General features: G+C 46.8%; 1 protein-coding gene across 1 annotated transcript in view; it reads right to left on the bottom strand.

Annotated features, from left to right (window-relative positions):
- Positions 1-4,978: 4,978 nt before the first annotated feature.
- The window catches only part of gabrb2b (gamma-aminobutyric acid type A receptor subunit beta2b), an 84,079-nt gene continuing 72,804 nt past the window's right edge, over positions 4,979-16,253 (bottom strand). Inside the window, exons 7-10 of the mRNA XM_074672069.1 lie at positions 14,513-14,665; positions 10,448-10,692; positions 9,565-9,705; positions 4,979-9,457 (exon numbers count right to left, since the gene is read on the bottom strand). Of these exons, the coding sequence (XP_074528170.1) occupies positions 9,110-9,457; positions 9,565-9,705; positions 10,448-10,692; positions 14,513-14,665 (887 nt within the window). The 3' untranslated portion in view covers positions 4,979-9,109. The remainder of the gene's footprint in view (positions 9,458-9,564; positions 9,706-10,447; positions 10,693-14,512; positions 14,666-16,253) is intronic.

Below are 16,253 nucleotides of genomic sequence, written 5' to 3' on the forward strand. Positions count from 1 at the left end.
GATTTCACGTCTTAGCGCCACGCTGAGCCTGTGTGCAAAGCTGAGAGATGGCGGTGCCACGGGGAGCAGATCCTTTTGATCAGTCGAGCTCACGCTGTGTCAAATATGCATCTCCAGCACGCATCACAGGCTTGAAATGGCTCGGCGTTTGCCAGAAGACGGCTGCCTCCAGAAACTCCTGGCTCTGTCTGTCCCTGGTGTTTGTTTCTGGCGTCTCTCTCATGGAGGTTCGCTCACTTTGGAAGAGGAGGAGACGCTGAACTTTCAACAGCTCCATGTTTCCCCTCCTCAGCTCCTCAACTTTAAAATGAAAACTAATCACAGTTTAATCTGCGTTCAGATCCACATCCTCACCTTTAACACAAAGAGCTCTGTGGTGTTTCATGTTTCCTCCTCTCCTCTAAAAAACACACAGATAGCTCTGCAGAGAGAGGATGTGGGATTAATGGTCAGCTGATTACATATTTTCTTTATGAGGACGTGTCTCCCCCTCCACACGGGGGAGTCAGGCTCTGTGGGTCTGGGTCTAACAAGCTCCAGTGTGGTTTCTGACAGGATAAGGATTTAAGGATGAGGATAAGAGGAGGCATTGTGCAGAAAATGGAACGCTTAGACTGAGATACATGTCAGGAGATCAGCCCACGTCAATTTAGGACGGTTACACAAGAGACCAACCTCACAGACCTACATTCACTCACAGGGAGCAGGGAGCAGGGAGCAGGGAGCAGGGAGCAGGGAGGAGGGAGCAGGGAGCAGGGAGCAGGGAGCAGGGAGGAGGGAGGAGGGAGGAGGGAGCAGGGAGCAGGGAGCAGGGAGCAGGGAGGAGGGAGCAGGGAGCAGGGAGCAGGGAGGAGGGAGCAGAGAGCAGAGAGCAGGGAGCAGGGAGCAGGGAGCAGGGAGCAGGGAGCAGAGAGCAGGGAGCAGAGAGCAGAGAGCAGGGAGCAGGGAGCAGGGAGGAGGGAGCAGGGAGCAGGGAGCAGGGAGCAGAGAGCAGGGAGCAGGGAGGAGGGAGGAGGGAGGAGGGCGCAGAGAGTAGGAAGCAGGGAGCAGGGAGCAGGGAGCAGGGAGCAGAGAGAAGGGAGCAGAGAGCAGAGAGCAGGGAGGAGGGAGGAGGGCGCAGAGAGTAGGAAGCAGGGAGCAGGGAGCAGGGAGCAGGGAGTAGGAAGCAGGGAGCAGGAAACAGGGGGCAGGGAGCAGGGAGCAGGAAGCAGGGAGCAGAGAGCAGGGAGCAGGAAGCAGGGAGCAGGGAGCAGGGAGCAGGGAGCAGGAAGCAGGGAGCAGGGAGTAGGAAGCAGGGAGCAGGAAACAGGAAACAGGGAGCAGGGAGCAGGAAGCAGGGAGCAGAGAGCAGGGAGTAGGAAGCAGGGAGCAGGAAACAGGGAGCAGGGAGCAGGAAGCAGGGAGAAGGGAACAGGGAGCAGGGAGCAGGAAGCAGGGAGCAGGGAGCAGAGAGCAGGGAGCAGGGAGCAGGGAGTAGGAAGCAGGGAGCAGGGAGCAGAGAGCAGGGAGCAGAGAGCAGGGAGCAGAGAGCAGGGAGCAGAGAGCAGGGAGCAGAGAGCAGGGAGCAGGGAGCAGAGAGCAGGGAGCAGGGATCAGGGAGCAGGAAGCAGGGAGTAGGGAGCAGGGAGCAGGAAGCAGGGAGCAGAGAGCAGGGAGCAGGGAGGAGGGAGCAGGGATCAGGGAGCAGGAAGCAGGGAGTAGGGAGCAGGAAGCAGGGAGTAGGGAGCAGGGAGTAGGGAGTAGGGAGCAGGGAGCATGGAGCAGCGAGCAGGGAGCAGGGAGCAGGGAGCAGGGAGCAGGGAGCAGGGAGCAGGGAGCATGGAGCAGCGAGTATGGAGCAGGGAGCAGGGAGCAGGGAGGAGGGAGGAGGGAGCAGGGAGCAGGGAGCAGGGAGGAGGGAGGAGGGAGCAGGGAGCAGGGAGCAGGGAGCAGGAAGCAGGGAGTAGGAAGCAGGGAGCAGGGAGCAGGAAGCAGGGAGCAGGGAGCAGGGAGCAGGGAGCAGGAAGCAGGGAGTAGGGAGCAGGGAGTAGGGAGTAGGGAGCAGGAAGTAGGGAGCAGGGAGGAGGGAGGAGGGAGTAGGAAGCAGGGAGCAGAGAGTAGAGAGCAGGGAGCAGGGAGTAGGGAGTAGGAAGTAGGGAGTAGAGAGTAGAGAGCAGGGAGTAGGGAGTAGGGAGCAGGGAGCAGGGAGCAGGGAGTAGAGAGCAGGGAGTAGGGAGCAGGGAGCAGGGAGCAGGGAGCAGGAAGCAGGGAGCAGGGAGCAGGGAGTAGAGAGCAGGGAGTAGGGAGCAGGGAGCAGGGAGCAGGGAGCAGGGAGCAGGGAGCAGCGAGTAGGGAGTAGGGAGCAGGGAGCAGGGAGCAGGGAGCAGGGAGCAGCGAGTAGGGAGTAGGGAGCAGGGAGCAGGGAGCAGGAAGCAGGGAGCAGGGAGCAGGGAGCAGCGAGTAGGGAGCAGGGAGCAGGGAGCAGGAAGCAGGGAGCAGGGAGCAGGGAGCAGGGAGTAGGGAGCAGGGAGCAGGGAGCAGGGAGCAGGGAGTAGGGAGTAGGGAGTAGGGAGCAGGGAGCAGGGAGCAGGGAGTAGGGAGCAGTGAGTAGGGAGTAGGGAGCAGGGAGTAGGGAGTAGGGAGCAGCGAGTAGGGAGCAGGGAGCAGGGAGCAGGGAGCAGGGAGCAGGGAGCAGGGAGCAGGGAGCAGGAAGTAGAGAGCAGGTTCTGCTCCAGAGACAGAGGAACAGACTGACTGACATAAATTAAACCTGATAATTGAACAGTTAAATGATCTGAGTGTGACACTCAAGCAAATAATCTGTGTTCACTGTAAAGTCTTCAGCAACAGACATGATTTATATTTAAAGTTTAGACAGGGAGGATATTTCTCCTCTTTTTAAATTGTCTGACTTGTTTTTGATGATCTTTGAGTCTGCAGAGTAACTTTGAATGGAGCATGATCAGTCTTTAATAAGTCCAGGATCTTCAGAGTCAGTTAAAAATGATTCATGACTTTATTTGAATCAGGAAAATTTGAGAAAAAAACTGATTCAGGGTGTTTGGTGTTTATCTCATGACTCACACTCTGAGTGTGGTTTTCATCAAAGCTAAGCTATTCATAGATTTCTGTCACGTCCACACCAGCAGGATCCACACCACCCTCCTCTGCAAGTTGGAGCAAAGGAGAGCATTAAAATGCTAAGAAAAAAACCCAAAAACCTTCAGATGTTGATATCACTGAAACATGTTGTCTATTGTCAGTGTTAACCATCAGGCTAATTCATACATTTTAAGCTAAAACGCACATGGTTAGCTAACCTGCTCCTCCTTCTTCTTAAGGTGTTTCTGTTTCCACGGGATGGGCTGCTGTACTGTGAGTATCTCTGCTTCTTCTCTTTTAATAATAACAACAACAACAATAATAATAATAATAATAATATAGTGGAAGTCTACAGTAAACAGTTGACATTATAACAGAACAGAATATAATAAAATTAATTTATTGATCCCAAATTGGGAAATTGTTGTGTTGACAGCTACCGTTAATGGTGTAAGTAGAAAAATACAAAAATCGAAAAAAAATAATAATAATAATAAAAAAATAAATAAAATAAAATAAAATAAAATAAGATGAAATAAAATAAAATGAAATAAGATGAAATAAAATAAAATAATGCACACTAAAAATTTTAAATAATGGAGACAGTGAACCATTTTTTCGTAGATGGACTCTTGATGGACTCTTTTTTTATTTTTATTTTTAATCCATCGTGGAAAGCTCTGGGCTCAGAGTGCGTCTGCTCCATTTCTCCTCCAAGTTTGATCAAATAAATAACGAGAACACAGATAAATGTAGAACTGTATACAATATTTATTGACATTGTATGAATTTCCATAGTTTGTTGATAGTAAAGACAGACACTGACTGCTTCAGGGCGTATCTCTGAAACGGGTCCAGCTCGGGGCTCTGGGGGTTCTGTGGGTTCTGGGGGTTCTGGGGGCTCTGGTGAGGGGCACATCCAGGGTTTGTCAGGGGGTCTGGGGGGTCGGAGGACTGAGGCTGCTTGGAGTGAAGTCAGGGCAGCAGGGCTAAGGCTTCGTCTGTGAGTGTGTGCAAACAAACTGTCACCGCGGTGTGTCTGTAGGCTTTCAGGACGTGGTTTCTGTCCCAGCTCCTCAGAGGAGGCTCTGCTCTCTGATGGGAACGCTTCGACTCTGAAAGCCTGAACTCTCCACGGTCAAAGAGGAACACGGTTTGACTCTGAAAGCCTGAACTCTCCACGGTCAAAGAGGAAAAAGCCGTTTTCAAACCATCCACTGTGTCTAACACCTGATAGGAGGATTATGACAGGGTTTACAGGTTTACATTGCTTTCCCAGAACCCCTACAGGATCATCATCTGTTCAGTATAAATGTGAAAACTCTTTCATGTACAGCAAAGTGTTGGTATTTTTTGTCTTTTCCCCCACAGGAGTTTACGAGTATAAAAATATATGAAACAAAAAGCGCTGTGAAGTACAAACACGTTTTCAGAGTGAAGGATTCATGAAGCAGACCCTTCCTGACGGTTCCCGCTGCGCTTTATTACACACGGCGTTCAGCTGACCAGCATCCAGTACACACTCTCACACACTCACACACACACCGTGTCCCGTCACACACAGCGTGTCCCGTCACACACAGGAGAAGAGTGCAGACGGAGAAAGATCCTCAAACAGGGTACAGGGGGACTGGTCTATGGCTGAGGAGGATCAGGAACCTTCATGACTTTAAAAGATGGATTGATTAGAGGAGTATCACACTGTTTCTGATGATCTGTGACAAACAGGAAGCTGGAAGGATCAAAATTATAAATCTGACAAACTCACTAAGGTACTTCTCCATAAATACAATTCTGACTGTGAACGTCGTCTGTGTGTGTGTGTGTGTGTGTGTGTGTGTTAGAGTGACGTGTGCTGACCTGAGACGGCTGACTGTAGGCCTTTATACCACTGACCCTGTGTGTGTGTGTGTGTGTGTGTGTGTGTGTGTGTGTGTGTGTGTGTGTGTGTGTGTGTGTGTGTGTGTGTGTGTGTGTGTGTGTTAAACGTGTTGTACATTGCGCTGTATTTCGCTGATCATTGGTTCAGGTAAGAGTTGTCCTCTCGCTGACACACCACAGCAGACACATGCTGTATCAGATAAAATCTACATTCATGGATATATGTTACATTTTGGCAAATCCAAAGAAAATGTGCTTTTTTTTTTAAATAGAGCAAAAACCAACCAAAAAGTGAACAAGTGACACTAGAAAATAGATTATTTACACGGTTTCACGTCAGCGTTTCGTTCTCTTAATTTAAACTAATCTGGAAAATGTGCTGATCTGTGACAAGCTCATGGGTGTTATTTACAGAGATAACGCACACATCCTACATTTGAGTAAATCTGTAGTAATGGATAGAAAAACTGACATTTCCAGTCATGGGGTTCCTGTACAAAATAAACACAGTATTTTTAAATAAATAAATAAATAGATATATATGTATATAAAAACAAGATAAATGTGCAGAAACTTCTCAAAATAATCACCAGACATTTAGAAAATAAAAGCATATCACTGACTGTGTGAAACCTTGTTAGAGCCTGAAATGTAACAATGACCTGAAATGAAATAAAAAATGTTGGAAGCCTGAAAAGTCACAGCTGGTCGACAATTTAACAAAATTTTCCGAGCCCCAAATGTAATTACAAAAAAAAAAAAAAAAAAAAAAAAAAATGCGAGCAGCAATAAGAGGGCCCTCACCATGCGTGTCTGCCTGGGCATGTCGTGGTCTTGGCATGTGAAGCAAGATCTGCCTCAGCAAAAAGTCACGTACGACCATGAGGTCTGGCTGTAGGTGTGGCTTTGCTTAACTAAAAGTGTTATTGGAGTAAATATCACTTATCTCCGATAGGTGGCGCTGTTCCTATCACTCTAAAGTATCTGTATATGAGCTCAGAGTGGGACTGTGATCTTGTGTGTTAAATCTGGTAAAGATCACACAATGTGTGTACAAGATACAGCCATGTGTAGCCTGGCTTCCTGGTTCATGGCGTGACATCAGAGTGTGACGCGGCGCCGTGGACACTGATCAGTGACGCTGTATGACGGCCTGTCATTTCTGAGCACAACTGAAAATAATGTGTTTTTAAAAAAGAGTCTTAAAGGTCCCATATTGTGCAAAAATCTCTTTATTAAGTCTTTTAGTGAAATGTGTGGGTCTTTGTCTTTCCTCCCAGCCCACAAAATGTGATATTTAATGACCAAACCTGTTCTTAGTAGAGCTTGTTAATGTAAAATCCTGACCTAAAACCAGCTGTTTGGATTTTGGGGATTTGCCGATGTCAGGGATTCCCTTTTTTGACCAATCAGGAGCAAGTCTGACCTGATTGGTCCACCAGGGCAGAGTTGAAGAGCCATCACTGCTCTGTTTTTGGCTGTAAACAGCCACATAGCTCCATGCTCGAGCTTCCCATCTCAGAAGAAGACAGACTAAGTGTCTAGAGTTCATTTATCAGGAAATGTTCCAGCTACACTCAGTAAAACTGAGCATGTGTGTGCTAGTCACTTCACGGCCGACTGCTTTTCCAACTTTGGACAGTCCAACAGAGGGCTAGCCAATAGACTGGTCCTGAATCCAGGCGCATTACCAACCATCCTCCAACAAACCTGGGACCCTGGAAATGTGAGTATTTTAAATGCTGTGTGCTGTGGAGCAGATGGAAGAGCTTTTCCTCAGTGTCCCCCCTGTCTCTGTGTTAGCTTCAGGATGCTAACTTTAGCTGCAGTTAGCCTGTTGTTTTAGCCTGTAATGTTACGGTAAACCAGCTTCTCTGTTTTCTAAACATTGTGCACTCGGAGCTCGTGGCGCCGCTCTCAGTGACGTGGAAGAGCGGGGCGGTATCAGCGGTGGCTCATTTACATATGAAGGCCACGCCCACTAAATCAGAGCGTTCTGAACAGAGGGGCTATGAGAGCCTGGAAACAATGCTGCTGTGCTTGATTTATTGGCTTTTTGGACCAAAACATGTTCCTACCATTTCATGAAGACATCAATGATCAGATTAAACTGCAGAGAAGGAGCAGGAGATGGCAGCTTTAATCACACAGTAAAACAGGTGACTTCCAGGTGACAGTAGGGGGCGCTGTTGTAACTTTTTCTCAGGTCGTTGTGACAAATCAGGCTCTAACACGTCTTTTTTTTTTTTTTTTTTCAGTGACTTTGAAGACATAAAACTCGTTGTAGGTAAGATATAAACACCTGTCAGGTAAAGTCCTTTGTTTGTCGGGCAGTGTTTGTTAGAAAGTCACTTTGCTCTCCTCGTTAATGTTGTATAAAAATTCTACATATGTCAAAAGATCATCATCCTCTATATATATATAAACTTTTATAAGCTGTAAACACAGACTTCAGTATAAGCGTCTGTGAGGTGAGACGAACACAATAAAAGCACAGATGAAAGAAAGCTGAGTGATAAAAAGTGATAAAAAGTTAGGACTGTACAGAGCATGCAGAGACGTTACTGTGTGAAGCTACATCTGAAGGAAACGATATGAATGTTTGATCACACACGGCTTAACGAACAGAGCAGACGAAGACACAGAGTCCCTTTAGAAACCAGATCTTTGTTCTTTGTAGGTGAACGTGAAAGGAGCACTTGAGATGAAGGAGACAAAGCTCCAGCTACTTGTTCCCGTTTTAGAGTAAAAACTTTGTCTCCCTTTCTGTGTCGGCTGTTAAAGTTTGGTCCCCTGACTTTTCATGGTCTGTGGTTTAGTTTCATTCATACGGACAGTGTGGCGAGTCTGCGCTGAGAGGGAGGCGACAGTCCTGTGTGTCGCAGCCCTAATGGATTTTGCATTTTCACGTCACTGGAACGAACCGTAAAGAATCATCAGAGTCATTTCAGCGAACAGCTCCCAGAAGCACCAGGTATCAGCAGGAGTACAGCCTCTATGGCTTTTAATACGACGTGTGCAAACGTTTTATAAAACCTGCTCCGTGAACATACAGTCACACGCATCGTCAGGTAATCTGAGAGTAAACGTCCAAATCTGGATTCCCTGATCGATCCACTGTGACCAGTCTGAGAACAAAGCCTGTCTGAAACGTTTCGTTAAAGAGTTGGATAATCCAGCGTGGGAGGAAGAGGAGGATGAAGGTGATACTTAAAGAAACTGTATCAAAATGAATCTGCCAAAAACTCAGGTTGCTGATCTTGTGCTTTTTTTCCCACTGGCTCCCTCCTCTCTTTCACTCTGTGTTGGTTTCAGGTCTGATAGAGAGATTTTTCAGCTCAGGGTAACGTCTGTTTTGATCAGGGTTGTACAGATTATCACCAAAGTTTAGACAGAGTTTCCTTAGTCAGATTATTCCAATAAATTTATGATAAATAACTTCTACTTAGATCTATATCTATATATCTATATGTATAACAATACCTTCACCTACATCTACACCTACGTCTATATCTCCTGTATGCCTGACTCCACCGTGTCTGAAGTCTGAGTAAACACTTGACCGTTTAGGAATGATCTGAGTCGCTTTAACACAACGCCGTCCGATAAACAGGGACGTAAAATAGTTTTAAGAAATGACTAATTAAAAAAGCTAATTTTAATCTTTTCACTGATGATTATAAACTGTGCAGACTGAGGCCCTTACATGAATAATATCTGTATGAAATATTCTCTGGACCAATAAACTGACAGAAATAAAAACCTCGTGGACCTGCTGCAGCACTTCCTCTAAACGTCAGTGAAAGTCGTCGGATGGTGATTGATTCATTTCTAACTGATATTTGTTTGGCAAAATAATTTGTACGGTGTACATGAAACATAAAAAATCAAACATCTTAAAGAAACACAAGCCACAAAACACATAAATCTCCATGAACCGCTCAGGAAGAGGCACCGTATATGTTAGTAATCTCTCTTCTGTAAGGTTTGTTCGTGTTAGCCAGCAGGTGGTGATTTCAGAGATATGATGGATCCAGTCCTGGACATGCTCAGTCCACTTTCACCAGATCGCTCCGAGTGAAACGGACACAAACCAGACGTGAGCACCGCGTCGTGCTGTTCGTGCTCGTCCTCTGCGGCGTGCTCTCTAGTTGATGTAGTAAAGCCAGTAGACCACGTTGAAGAAGGAGAAGACGGTGGGGAAGATCATCCTCGACCACCTGTCGATGACGTTCACGTCAGTCAAGTCTGGGATGTTGATCTTCAGCTGCGAGGTGCGCCGCCGTAGCCGGCTCTTCTTCTGGGCCGACATGTGACACTCCAGCGTGTTCCTGCCGAAGTTGTGTCTGGTCAGGCCCGCTTTGCGGTACTGCAGCGTGCTGTCGTAGGTCAGCATGGTGTTTCTGGGGTCGTTGAGACCCAGAGCCAGCTCCGACACGCCCATGTCGTTCTTGATGTCCAGCGTGCCCAGCAGGATGTTCTCATGAGCCTCCATCTGAGGAAAGGACGGAGGAGAGGAAATAAGCGTCAGTGATCACCTGAGTAACCTCCACCACCTCCACCTCCTCCACTGCCTCCACCCTCTCCATCACCTCACAGTACCTTGTTCTTCTGATCGCTCAGTCCCAGCGCTGAATCGTCCACAAAGATCGGTTCCCATATGGAGTCGTGACCATCCAGATCTCGCTGCTTCATCCTGGCGTACAGAGTGTCATCTCGGCCGACTACATTACCCACAAGCCACTGCAAGGACAAAGATTCTGCATGGTAGAGCAACAAGGTGACTGCGGATGTGTAGAGCTGTGTGTGTGTGTGTCACATGGGGTCCCTGGTCTGAAAATCGCTGTAGATCCCTGCTCTATCGCCACCTACAGGCCTGGCATGTGTACTACAGTATTTTCTCTGTGTCTGTAAAAACAGATTTTTTTCACTGCATGTTTTCGTGTTTTCTGGTGAAATGCCTGCAAACATATGAAATCTTTCCTCCTCTACCTGCTGTGCTCCTCTCAAACACACACCTGTCTGACTTCACCTGAGCTGTTTTCACTTTACTCTGAGCTGTGTTACAGCAGCCATCCGGCCTCGCAGCTCGCAGCATTTAGTCCACGTCAGCTGGGAGCAGGAAATCAAAACTCAGCTTTTTCTATCAGAGACAGGAAGCTGCTCAGAGGCCGTCTCTCCCTGATCCAGCTGGCGTGGCGTCCGTTTGGAGCGCAGACAGAGAAAGTTTATCAGGACTCGCTGAAGTTGGAAGCAGAAAACATTGGGTCAACTCTTCATTTGAAGTGGTGACTTTTCTTTTCTTTGCTCCTCAAATAACTTCATGAATAATTAAACTTTCAATGCAGAGTTAAGGAAATCTGAATCTGGAGCAAACTGAACTTCTTCCTCTTTGAAACGTTGGCGTGGGAGAGCTGGGGCGGCGTCTGCAGACTGAGCTGCTCTCAGAGCGTCTGACTAACACCGCCTGTGGAGGTCAGCTCACCTTGTTGGGGTCCATCCTCATCTTCTCGTTGTTGGCTATGGCCGACTTCTCCGCTGCCTTTTTCTGGCGCTGGGGGCCCCGTCCGAAGAAGATGTAGTTGACCAGCGCGTACTCCAGCAGGGCCATGAAGACGAAGACGAAGCAGCCCATCAGGTACATGTCGATGGCTTTGACGTAGGGGATTTTAGGGAGGGTTTCTCTCAGGTGGGTGTTGATGGTGGTCATGGTGAGCACGGTGGTGATACCTGTCGAAAAAAAACCCCCCATAAAATAAACATTTAACAAGCAGGGAGCAGTAAAGACTGCACTGACAAAAACAAAACACGAAACAAAATGGATAAAAACACTTTGAGCAGAACAGTGTGACCACAGAGATGAGGTTTCAGCAGAAAGATAAAAAAGCTTTAAGAGGAAGAAAAAGATCTTCTGATGAAGACAAAGAAGACGTAGACGACATCAAAGGAAAAAAAAAAAAGACTTTAATGATTTGGGGCATAAGACCAAATAAATCAATCAATGGGTAAATAATAATAAAAATAATAATAATAAAAAAATAGATTAAGAGCAGAGATTAAAAAAAAAAAAAAAGGAAAAAGTCAGATTAATTACATTTAAAACAAAGTGCAATTAATCTAACCCCAGGTCCAATTTCAGTTTTGATTTTTGTTTTTTTTTAATGGGGGGTGTTTTTGTCTGTCGCCCAGGGCGCATGCTGAGCTAGGGCCGGCCCTGCTCGTTAGGAGCTGGACTCTGTGTCTGAGCTTCATCAGGTCTGTCAGGACCAGTCAAACCAGAGGCTCCTTCCTTCACAGCTCCAGTCCACACACTGGGACCAACCAGAGCACGGTCACCTGGAGCCTCGTGGGATCTAAAATCCAGAGGTCGGCCTTGGTCCGGTTCGTTAGAGAAGAGGATCTTCTGAGAAGAGTCTGGGAGACTTTAACGTCTGATGCAGCGAGCTTTGGAGGGTTTCTCTGAGCCTGACTGTGCGTGTCAGTGTGGAGAGTTCAGCTTATTATGAGTGACACAGTGACGGTAGCTAACAGTAATTACATTTCATATCCACGCTGGTTTTATTAACGCTCTGAAAGTGGAATCCCATTAACGCAGACGTTAGAAGCTCACGTGTGATTGAGTTATTGTCTCAGCGCCTGCGTGAATCCTCCAGAGCAAACCTATATCTGACTCTAAATGCAGCTCGATTATTAACGGTAACTTCTATTAACAGTCTCTGTAAACACTCAGTGAATGATTAAACAGCTGTCACACAGCCGTCAGGTGACCACTGCTAAAAACAGGATTCAGGAAATTTCCCCGAGCTGCTGCAGCCAAGCTTAACAACCACAGCAGAGGATTTCTGCAGCACGGCGCCATGTGATTCAGCCATGACAGGCCCCGCTCTAATGCCCAAAAGCAGGTCACCAAGTGGCTCCTGGACCCGGTGTGGACTGGAGGGGTGACCAAACATTTCACCAACTCTGCTGACCCCCTCCATTACAGAGCGTGACCTCTTTTCTCTTAGTAAATCCCAAACATGCCTTTCCCCCATCACTAAATGCAGCTCAGTCGTCAATCAGCCAAATTGCCTCGTCCACTAAAGCCAGGGATGGTGGGAGGACGGAGCTGGAGCTGAAATGATAAACACAATGAAGTGGAAACAGGAAAAAAAAACCTCAGAGGCTACGAGAGGTTTATGTAATCGAGGATGACGTGGAGGAAAAACTGTGACTCTCAGTGAAGCGAACGCAGCAACAAAAGGAAGAATCAGAGATGACTGACTCTACCATGAGTGAACAGGAAGTAGATCCTCTTATTTAACCTCTAACACGGCGCAGACGTCGAATCATGAAGATGTAAAGAGGTAAATGTTTCTGGATAAATGAGAAATGGAGACGCAGGCTCTGTCCACGTCGTGTTTGTTGATCTTTAAACTCTCAGGACGTTTTCTGCCTCGGGGACAGGAAGCTGTTAGTCCTTCTTCTTCTTCTTCTTCTTCTTACAGATGTCTTACTCTTTCCTTTCCTGTCTCCTCCGTCCCCCTGCAGGCAGATGTAACTGAGTCTGCGACGGATCACTAACCTCAGATCAGGGATCACTGTTGGGATCACTTTTTGGATCAGCAAAGTAAAGAAGGAATAAATTGTTCCTCTCCTGGCTGAGCCGCGGCCCTGACGCTGCATTTCAAGGAACAACAGATCAAAATGCACCTCCACGCACCTCCCCAGGAGGACTTTACACCACCCTGATTCAACATAAGCCTCCAAAGCCTGACTCGACAGAGCAGAGGAGAGCTGATAATGTTGCTTTTACATTAAATTATATTAAAAACACACAAAACAGTCAGGATCAGCTCAGCTCTGAGGGGATCTGTGTGTCAGAGCTCCAGCTAATGTGTGTGAAGTGTTCCTGCGCCCACTCTGCTGACGTCTCCCTTTTCAGACTCTGCTCTCATTTTTACAGAGCGCCATCATCACAGAGCTCTCTGTCAGAGGTGTTAGTGTGAGGGACCAGCAGCTAAAGAACATCCAGTAACTTCTCATAAACTCCATGTGGACTGTGTACAGGCTAAAGCTAACGCTAACGCTCTGTGCATTCTGCAGAAACTCAACAACTTTTCCAGCTGACGTCTGTAGATAAATGATTCACACGAGAAACAGCTCAAAAACAAAAAACAACAAAGAAAGAAATGGTAAAATGTCTGAAATCAGCAGTAAACAGAAAGAAGAATAAGGACCAGCGTGCTGTGACTGTGACATTGTTTTTCCCGACTCTCTGTCTATTATAGGCAGTCTGTCTTTATCTGTCACAGCATTCAAGTCAATCTGTCAACTTACACAGTCTGAAATGTGTAAAACAGTCCTGATCAAATCCTGATCCTGATCCTGATCCTGCCATTAAATCATTCTGACACATTTTGCCCTTAAAGTGATACTCCAGGATGGAACAAGTTTGGTCCTATCACAAGGTTTAGGGCAGAAATTACCCCTACAGCAGTGTTTTTGTGCAGCAGAAGCCCAGAGCGCTCGCACCAAACACCCCCTCCCTGCTCCTCTGCAGGTTTCCTCTGCACTCAGACGGGGCCAAATTTTACTTGACCAAAAACACAAATAAACAGACTCCCACCAAAAACTCTGATATGGGTCTGCATTCACGCTTTATTTAGAGAATTTTCAGCGCGTTACTTTCACACAAAAACACCGCTAAATAAGGCTCTAGTTCTCATCGTGTCTCTTCGTCCTGGCAGACTACCTGCGTTTGTTTATATCCAGCACGCCACACACGTGGACTGATACACTAAGCGGCGAGCGCCTCATAGCCAGCTGTGGCTCTGCAGCGGAGGTAGCACCGTTTTACGACACGATGAGAACTAGAGCCTTTGCTGTGGAAGCCCATTTCCATCAGTCTGAATAATTAAATGAATAAATAAAATAGTAAATACATTAATTGATTAAATAATTTATTTAAAAGTTGAAATAATGAGACGATAAAGTCATAATTATGCGACGGACAGGAAGAAACTTTACCAAAGACAAAGCAGCAGCTCTAAGTTTGCTCCAGCGTCTGATCAATATGAGAGAGAAATGGATTGTGGGTAGATTGAGACGCTGTGCCATTAAGAAATTAATATTAATGACTTTTTATCTCATAATTTAAACTTTTTTTCTTATAATTATGAATTGGTGTCACATTAGTGAGACTTTATAATCTCATTATTTCTCCTTTTTTTAAATTTCATTTTTATTATTTAACTGACAGGAATGGGCTTTCAGTGTTTGCTGATGTTTATGCAGCATGTTAAAAAAAAAAAAAAAAAAAAAAAAAAAAAAAAGATAGAAAGAATCAAATACTTTTTGGAAAAAGTATGGACCCCCATGCCATAACTTGTTTTAACACTGCTAGTATCAAAAAATAAAATAAAGAACATATATTTATATAGGGATTAAGTCAATATTTGTCCTCTCAGATTTCCTTGTGGCTCTGTCAGTGTCGTCCCTGTTTCAACACCCCCCCCCCCCCCCCCCCCCCCCCCCCCCCCCGTGTCTGTGTTTGTCCTGGGAGCCTCACCTAGAGCCACTCTGGCAGCCGAGGCGTCGTAGTTGATCCAGAAGGAGACCCAGGAGAGGATGGTGATCAGTATGGACGGCATGTACGTCTGCAGGATGAAGTATCCGATGTTTCTCTTCAGCTTGAAGCTCAGCGAGAGGCGAGGGTACGCACCTGCAGGGTGGAGGAAACAAGGAAGGAAAGGCAGAGAGGAAACAAGGAAGGGTTAGATGATCTGGAGGACGTCTAATCGCACGTTTCATCGCTGATTAGTTTCCTGCAGACTGAGTTCTTCATCAAGCAGCTACTCTTCCTCGTCTGTCGTTTGATTGGACGCTTGTAAAACAGTCAGCTGTGACCCTCAGAGGACAGCACTCCTTCAGCTGTTTCCCTTTCAGATCACACAGGTCCATACCTCACCTCTCCTCATGTGGAGGGAGCGTGAAGAGCCTGAGTGCCACCTGCTATCTCCAGAGCTCTGATGGTCGCTCTTATCTCTGCTCCACCCGAACAGACTCAGGTGTATCAGCACACATATTTCTCTCCTCGGGGAATTGGCTGTGGTTTGGTCTGAGCTGTGTTACAGCAGAGAGGAGGAAGAGGAGGAAGAGGAGGAAGATGAGGAAGAGGAGCTGTAATATACAGCTTATTGGACAGTCATGCAGAGACAGATGAGGGGCCGTAGAGGAAGATTAAGTCTTTAATGAAAGCACCAACAACCCAGCAGCCACTTAGCTCTGCCTTTACAGTCAGCTAATGTCAGCCTGAGTCACACAGACAATGCCTGAGCTACTCCTTTATGCAGAGGGAACCACTTGGGCAGAAAATGACAGGAAGGAGGTGCAGCCCTGGATATTTCTTATTCATAAAGACAAGCCTGACATTGCCTATCCTTGGAGTGGAAGATGACACTTGTATTGGATCAGCGCCCGGGTACTTGTGCTGATGTTTGCATCTGAGCGTGACCCCCGGGTCGCTGCTTCAGTATCAGCTCAGACATCACGTTAAGAGGGAATCCCCGGCCTGCAGCCCGGCCTGCAGCCCGGCCTCTGGCTCGGCCTCTGGCTCGGCCCACATCTCTCCATAAAGATAATGAAACCAGACGCCCTGCGGGGGAACACTGGACCTCCTGCCGTGCATGCTGATGGACGCTGCATACACTGATGCACACAAACATTGTGCATCCATCAGGAAGCGTTGTGTTATTAACAGGCGTGTTTAGACCGTGGGACCTTCACGGACAACACGAGTCGTCTCATTGGTCCGTTCTCCTCCTTCCTTTCGCTTTAATGCTCTGCTCTCATTCAGCACACTTCTCAGAAACTGTTTTCAGCAGAACTGCTACCCTGCTCACATTTGCTTTCCTGCTTGCATGACAAATTCATGAATATGAAGATGCAGAAGAGTGTGGATGAATATTTCATTGTATCAGACAGCCGTCTTTTTGTTTATTGCTGTTAAATAAGTCATGGTGTCTTCTGTGTCTCCAGGACGACACTTCATCTGATGGCTGCTCGCTGCATTTGCATAACACTTTGCATAGCTGCAAATTAGCTGATGCTGTTTTCACATCAATACAAGCAAACAGTGAAATGAGTCAATATTTATGGATTGCTTCAGTGCCCACGTCTCAGCACAGTAACACTTATTAAACATAAGAGCCCCATGCAAACCAAACAAAGACAAGTTAGCAGCAAAGAGTGCAAAAGGAAAGATAAAAAAAAGATGCATTGTTAAGGCTTGTGTTATTAAATTGCACATT

The sequence above is a fragment of the Halichoeres trimaculatus genome, unplaced genomic scaffold, assembly GCF_033239565.1.
Source record: "Halichoeres trimaculatus isolate MK-OKI-2021-1 unplaced genomic scaffold, fHalTri1.1 fHalTri1_scaffold_6, whole genome shotgun sequence".
NCBI classification, from domain to species: domain Eukaryota; kingdom Metazoa; phylum Chordata; class Actinopteri; order Labriformes; family Labridae; genus Halichoeres; species Halichoeres trimaculatus.